The sequence below is a fragment of the Sinocyclocheilus grahami genome, unplaced genomic scaffold (assembly GCF_001515645.1).
Source record: "Sinocyclocheilus grahami isolate Dianchi unplaced genomic scaffold, SAMN03320097.WGS_v1.1 scaffold761.1, whole genome shotgun sequence".
NCBI lineage: Eukaryota > Metazoa > Chordata > Actinopteri > Cypriniformes > Cyprinidae > Sinocyclocheilus > Sinocyclocheilus grahami.
Window position 1 is genome coordinate 771,086 of NW_015505940.1, and position 7,410 is coordinate 778,495.

General features: G+C 35.3%; 1 protein-coding gene across 1 annotated transcript in view; it reads left to right on the forward strand.

Moving 5' to 3' along the window:
* Positions 1–4,437, forward strand: part of LOC107561233 (monocarboxylate transporter 2) — a 17,318-nt gene extending 12,881 nt beyond the window's left edge. Inside the window, exons 3-7 of the mRNA XM_016245619.1 lie at positions 1,040–1,183; positions 1,891–2,178; positions 2,408–2,411; positions 2,676–2,728; positions 4,015–4,437. Of these exons, the coding sequence (XP_016101105.1) occupies positions 1,040–1,183; positions 1,891–2,178; positions 2,408–2,411; positions 2,676–2,728; positions 4,015–4,292 (767 nt within the window). The 3' untranslated portion in view covers positions 4,293–4,437. The remainder of the gene's footprint in view (positions 1–1,039; positions 1,184–1,890; positions 2,179–2,407; positions 2,412–2,675; positions 2,729–4,014) is intronic.
* Positions 4,438–7,410: the final 2,973 nt, after the last annotated feature.

Here is a 7,410-nt window from a genome sequence, read left to right on the forward strand (position 1 = left end):
CACACACACACACACACACACACTATCAGATCTGTCTGTCTGCAGTGCTTCAGTTCAGGGCTGTGACACTGTGTGTTTTCACGCTGAGGATCATGGGAAGGCTGAGTGACCGCATGTTAATAAGATCTGCTCTGCAGCTCAGAAGCCCGAGACGCTTTATGAGCTAAATTAAGTGCCGGTCTGACCTGATTTGAACCACAAACACACACCTGATGATCTACAAAACTGATCTTTCACAGAACAACATCTGAAAGCTTATGATGCTAACAAAACAACTACCAAAATAGTCTGTTTATTATTTATTCCTCCGAATAAAATCAGTTTCACGCACACTTTCCTCTCCATGTGACTCGTGCTTTCTGATTAGGATGTTTAATCTATTAGAGTGTTTGCATTGATCCAGGGCTATTAAAGTTAACCACAACACACACAAAAACCATTACATACATTATATCAGTATATTCAGTTTTAGTGATTGCTAGTGCTGTCAAACGATTAATCGCATCCAAAATAAAAGTTTTTGTTTACATAATATATGTGTGTGTACTGTGTATATTTATTATGTATATATAAATACAAACACATACAGTAAATATTTTGAAAATATTTACATGCATTCTTATATTTTATATTATATATATATATATTTAACAAATAAACATAACATATTATTCATGAATATATACATGCATGTGTTTCTATTTACTGTATATATACATAATAAATATACACACATACTGTATATTATGTAAATAAAAACTTTTATTTTGGATGCGATTAATCGTTTGACAGCACTAGTTATTGCTGTACATCAAGTTCAACTAAATAGTACTAAATGGTACTTAGCTAAATATTTAAACTAGTGAGTAAAATAACTGGCTTAAATATTTACGTTTTCTTTATTTTATTCTGTATTTTATTTATTATTGTTACAAACATTTTTTTAAATTGTTTTAGTTAATGTAATAGCCCTGGCTGATCAGAAGGGAGCTGATTGTGTTTTTTTAAATTGGATTTCAGCTGCTGTTCTGTGTTTCAGGTCCCATCAGCAGTATTCTGGTGAACACCTACGGCTGCCGTCCCATCATGATCCTGGGAGGCTTTCTGTGCGCCATCGGGATGATCAGCGCCTCCTTCTGCAACACCGTCATGCAGCTCTACATCTGCATCGGCGTCATCGGCGGTGAGTGTTTAACCGCATCAGTTTGACCCACATTCAGTTTCCAAAGTGCTTGAAATGCTGGTTCTTCTCATTATGCAAAATGCAGATTATAGGTATTTTGGGTTTCTTCTCACAATATTCATAGCCTCAAGGGGACCTTTGCAAAAATAAAAAATATACAGACTTTTATGTGCACATGAGAAACCATTAAACTTAGCATATAGGACAATGCACACTGAGCCACCTATTGCGACATCAGCTCATTTAACGGTGTGGTTTTTTGGCCTCCACAGAGTATGTGTAAGAGTTCATTATTGCTCATATTTCATATCTCTGACATGCTACAATGGAGGTTTTATGAAAACTACAATGTTCATTTTGGCAAGTTTAATGGAAGCCAATGTGGGTCAATCTGACGCCCAACACAAATGGTGTACCATTACTTTCAACACAACAGGAGTTCATCATTTCTCATATTTAACTTTTTTTTTTTGTCTCCAACAAGCTACAATAGAAGTTTTACATATAAAGAAAATCATCTTTAGTGTTTTTCATAGAGTTTATTTTTGGCGATTTGTATGGAAACCAATCGGGGTCAAAATAACCCCCAACACAAATGATATACCATTATGGATGAATGCAGCCATTTTTTGGGTTATAAGCTCAATGGATTCGGGGAGTCAGCCAGTATCCCACAATGCCCTCTACCATCTTGTTTCCTCTCACAGGCTTCGGTCTGGCCTTCAACCTCCAGCCGGCACTTACGATGATCGGGAAGTATTTCTACAAGAAGCGTCCCATCGCTAATGGCTTCGCCATGGCCGGCAGTCCCGTGTTCCTCAGCACGCTAGCGCCGCTCAACCAGTATCTGATCAATGAGTACGGATGGAGGGGAAGCTTCTTGATCCTCGGCGGGCTCCTGCTCAACTGCTGCGTGGCCGGATCGCTCATGAGGCCCCTGGTGGCCCCGCCGAACACGGCCAAAGCGCTGGAGGAGAAACCGTCGACGGTTAAAGGTGACCTATTATGCCCCTTTTTACAAGATGTAAAATAAGTGTCTGATGTCCCCAGAGTGTGCATGTGAAGTTTTGGCTCAAAATACCCCACAGATCATTTTTTTATAGCTTGTTAAAGTTGCCACTTTCAGGCCGTTTTTGTGTTTGTCCCTTTAAATGCAAATGAGCTATCGCAGCTTTTGCTTAATCGCGATTTCATTGCAATTTATCGTGCGGCCCTACATTATAGGCTGGTTGTTTCAACACACTGCGGCCACAGAAATAGGGCTGCACGATAAATCGAAATGCGATTGTCATGCGCATCTCGTCAGTGAAGCACGATTCTGTGATCAGCAGTAAATCTCCATCCGAAGGCCAGAGGAACTCCTAATACGCCTCGCAGAAGAAACCCAGAAAATCTCTATCGCTGCAGCTGAATAAACAGAAGATTCAACTGCTTTCATTGATTCAGCGTGACTAATAAACACACAACTACGACAATACATGATTTATCCGAGTTCGTCCACTATCGTGGAGTGCTGTCCGGTGCTCATCGGACCGCCGCTGGCAGGTAATAAAATAAGAAAAAACATAAATATAAATATAAATATTAAGTGTAAAACATACAAATAAAAAATACTGAAAATGACTTAAATTAAAACTGAAATAAAAATACATGTTTGGTGCTCATCGGACCACTGCTGGCGGGTAAAAACGCAAGATAAAATATGAATATAAATATTACATTTAAAACATAAAAATTAAAAATACTGAAAATGAATAAAATTAAAATAATTAAAACTGTAATAAAAAATAAATGTCTGGTACTCATTGGACCACCGCTGGCGGGTAATAACATAAAATATGTATATTAGATAAAAAATGTAAACGAAAAATATAAATACTGAAAATGACTTAAATTAAAACTGAAATAAAAATACATGCCGGGTGCACATCAGACTGCCTCTGGCAGGTAATAAGATCAAATGAAATATAAATATTAAATTAAAAATTAAAAACATTAAATTTAATTAAGATTTAAAAAATTTAAACTGAAATAAAAAAAAAATAAATGTCAGGTGCTCATCAGACCGCTGCTGGCAGGTAATAAAATATGAATATTTGATGAAAAACTTGAAATAAAAAACTATAAATTAAAGCTAAATAATATTTAAAAGAACAAAATCTAATACAAATTACAAAAGCACATAAGGGTTATTACGTAAATATAATAAAATGTAAAACCTTTTATTTCAGCTAGTAGCCAAGGCAACATCTTATTTTCATTAAGTTTAAAAAAACTTTAAAAACTAAAATAATAAAAATTACAAAAACACAACAAAATTACTATAACTAAAATAAAAAAATTAAAACAGAAAATATAAAAAAAAATTACAATATTGATGACAACTATAATAGTATTTGGTATTAAAATAACAACACATAACAAAAATGATAATGGAGAATATATAATAAAATCTAATTTAAAATGTTAATGAAAACTATAATATTATCTTAACGATACTAAAATAACACATTAGGGCACATTACTAAATTACTAAAATTAAAATGAAAACTGTAAATCTAGGAAAAAAAAGCTAATAAAATAAATAATGCTGAACTAAAATAACAATGGTTCTGCATCTGTTTCTCAACTCTTTTTTGTTCTCTAACTTCAATACACTTACTAAGTCTTAAAAACACTAAATGTCAGTGCTTCACATTTCTTTTATTGTCTTTCCCCCTTTGTTTTGATTTCTAAACTCTCTTTTTGAACAGAATATTCCTTTCATGTGTACACGTATATCTGTAATTGTGTCTGTAATCCTGTAATTAACACATGGCATTGATTTGTAGGGAAGTTAGTGGACATCACAAAGAACTACAAGTACATGTACCTGTGCTGCGGGTCGGTGGTCGTCCTTTCCAGCATCTGGCTCTTCATCGGCAACTTCATCAACTACCGGCTGGTGGAGCGCGAGCGCAAGCAAGAGGAGACGTACAAACGTGGCGAGCGCGAGGAGCAGGAGCAGACGGAGACCCACGCAGACGCAGACGCAGACGCAGACGCTGAAGCGGCGCAGCAGCTCTGCGAGAACAAAGACGGTGTCCTGCAGCGAGAAACCAACATCTGAAGGCCTATGCAAACTCTGAAGACACTGCCAAACCTGTAGAGGCTTTATTAGACAGATCACAGCAGAACTCTAGAGATCAACGCTAGGGCTGGGAAAATAAGTCGATGCATCGCCAATCGAGAAATGATTCAGCGTCGATTCTGAGATTTTGTTTCCACCACAAAATTAATAAATTAGAACTTTTTATCTCACAATTCACTTTTTTTTTGTTTACAAGATATAAACTTGGAATTCAGAGGGGAAAAAAGGTCAAAACTGTGCTCAAAACTCAAAATTACAAATTCAGAATTTTAAGTTCTAAATCTTGCATTTTTGCAATTTTGAGTTTTAATCTCACAAACTGTGCTTATATCTCAATTCTGAGTTTAAATCTCACGATGTAGGTTTATATTTCACAATTTGAGTTTATATATCATAATTGAGTTTGTCTCATAATTCTGAATTTATATCATAATTTTGAGTTTAAATCTCACAATTTGAGTTTATATCTCATTATTGACTTTGTCTCATATTTCTGAATTTATATCATAATTTTGAGTTTAAATCTCACAATTTGAGTTTACATCTCATAATTGAGTTTGTCTCATATTTCTGAATTTATATCATAATTTTGAGTTTAAATCTACCAATTTCAGTGTATATCTCATAATTGAGTTTAAATCTCACAATTTGAGTTTATATCTCATAATTGAGTTTGTCTCATAATTCTGAATTTATATCATAATTTTGAGTTTATATCTCATAATTCTGAGTTTATATCATTATTGACTTTGTCTCATAATTCTGAGTTTATATCATAATTTTAAGTTTAAATCTCACAATTTGAGTTTTTGAGATTTTCCGAATGCATGGCGATTCTTTCTCGAGTCGATTCTGAGCTTAGTTTTGAACAGCAGATGGCGCTGCATGCTTCAGAAACAGCCGTACTCTGCTCGTTTCCAAATCCTTACACACACTTGATCATTCATAACATTTGAAAAGGTTGAAGCGAATCACAAGGGTGTTCACAGTGGGCTGTGTTTACATTAATCATAAAAGCATTCTGAGCCGAGGTGAAATTACATGAGTATTTGAGCGTGCTGATGAAAACTAGAGTAGAGCGCCATCTGCTGTTAAAATCTAAGCTCAGAATCGATTCCAGAGAGAATCACGAAGCATTCGGAAGATCTCAGAACCGATCCACGAATCCATTCTGCATCGATTTATCATCGCAGCCCTAATAAATGCGCACTTTGATATAGACGGCCTTTATAGCTTGGTATCGGTCATTTCTCGTGGCTCGGGTTCGGCAAACGTCCGTATTTGACAGCCAAACGCCAGACGTCCAGCTGGTTTGAGTGTGTTTTATACATCAAGCTGCTGGCGCCTGCAATCTGACTGAATGTAAATCTGTATGAGTTTCTGATGTTTTAGGGCCTTACGAATCCGAGCATTCGGAAGATCTCAGAACCGATCCACGAATCCATTCTGCATCGATTTATCATCGCAGCCCTAATAAACGCGCACTTTGATATAGACGGCCTTTATAGCTTGGTATCGGTCATTTCTCGTGGCTCGGGTTCGGCAAACGTCCGTATTTGACAGCCAAACGCCAGACGTCCAGCTGGTTTGAGTGTGTTTTATACGTCAAGCTGCTGGCGCCTGCAATCTGACTGAATGTAAATCTGTATGAGTTTCTGATGTTTTAGGGCCTTACGAATCCGTTCCTGACCAAAATCACTTCTGAGGATCTTTACCAAATCTAGAGCTTCAAGCAATATGATTTCCACCAACATCCTCAGGGCAAACACTCGTTTAGTTATTTTTTAGTTACACAGGGTATTTGATTTTCACATGATTCCTGTGCTCAGTTTGAGAGTGCCACTTTCAACACTCTCCCAACTCATGATGTATTGCCTTAAATGTAATGTAAGCATCTACTATTCTAACTGTGAATATAATGCTATATTTAATGTACTTGCTGATGTACATTTACTAATCAATTGGATAGAGGCTAAATAATTTGGAAGCCTGTTTCCACCACAAACTAAAAAAAATTATGTTTTTATCTCACAATTCAGACTTTTTTTTTTTTTAATTTACAAGATATAAACTTGGAATTCAGAGGGGAAAAAAGGCCAAAATTGAGGTCAAAACTCAAAATTACAAATTCAGAATTTTAAGCTATAAATCTTGCACTTTGACTTTAAATCTTGCAATTTTCAGTTTTAATCTCACAAATTGTGTTTATATCTCAATTCTGAGTTTATATCGCACAACTGCATTTATAGCTCATAATTCTGAGTTTAAATCTAACAATTTGAGTTGGTATCTCATAATTCTGAGGTCAAATCTAACAATTTGAGTTGGTATCTCATAATTCTGAGGTCAAATCTAACAATTTGAGTTGGTATCTCATAATTCTGAGGTCAAATCTAACAATTTGAGTTGGTATCTCATAATTCTGAGGTCAAATCTAACAATTTGAGTTGGTATCTCATAATTCTGAGGTCAAATCTAACAATTTGAGTTGGTATCTCATAATTCTGAGGTCAAATCTAACAATTTGAGTTGGTATCTCATAATTCTGAGGTCAAATCTAACAATTTGAGTTGGTATCTCATAATTCTGAGGTCAAATCTAACAATTTGAGTTGGTATCTCATAATTCTGAGGTCAAATCTAACAATTTGAGTTGGTATCTCATAATTCTGAGGTCAAATCTAACAATTTGAGTTGGTATCTCATAATTCTGAGGTCAAATCTAACAATTTGAGTTGGTATCTCATAATTCTGAGGTCAAATCTAACAATTTGAGTTGGTATCTCATAATTCTGAGGTCAAATCTAACAATTTGAGTTGGTATCTCATAATTCTGAGGTCAAATCTAACAATTTGAGTTGGTATCTCATAATTCTGAGGTCAAATCTAACAATTTGAGTTGGTATCTCATAATTCTGAGGTCAAATCTAACAATTTGAGTTGGTATCTCATAATTCTGAGGTCAAATCTAACAATTTGAGTTGGTATCTCATAATTCTGAGGTCAAATCTAACAATTTGAGTTGGTATCTCATAATTCTGAGGTCAAATCTAACAATTTGAGTTGGTATCTCATAATTCTGAGGTCAAATCTAACAA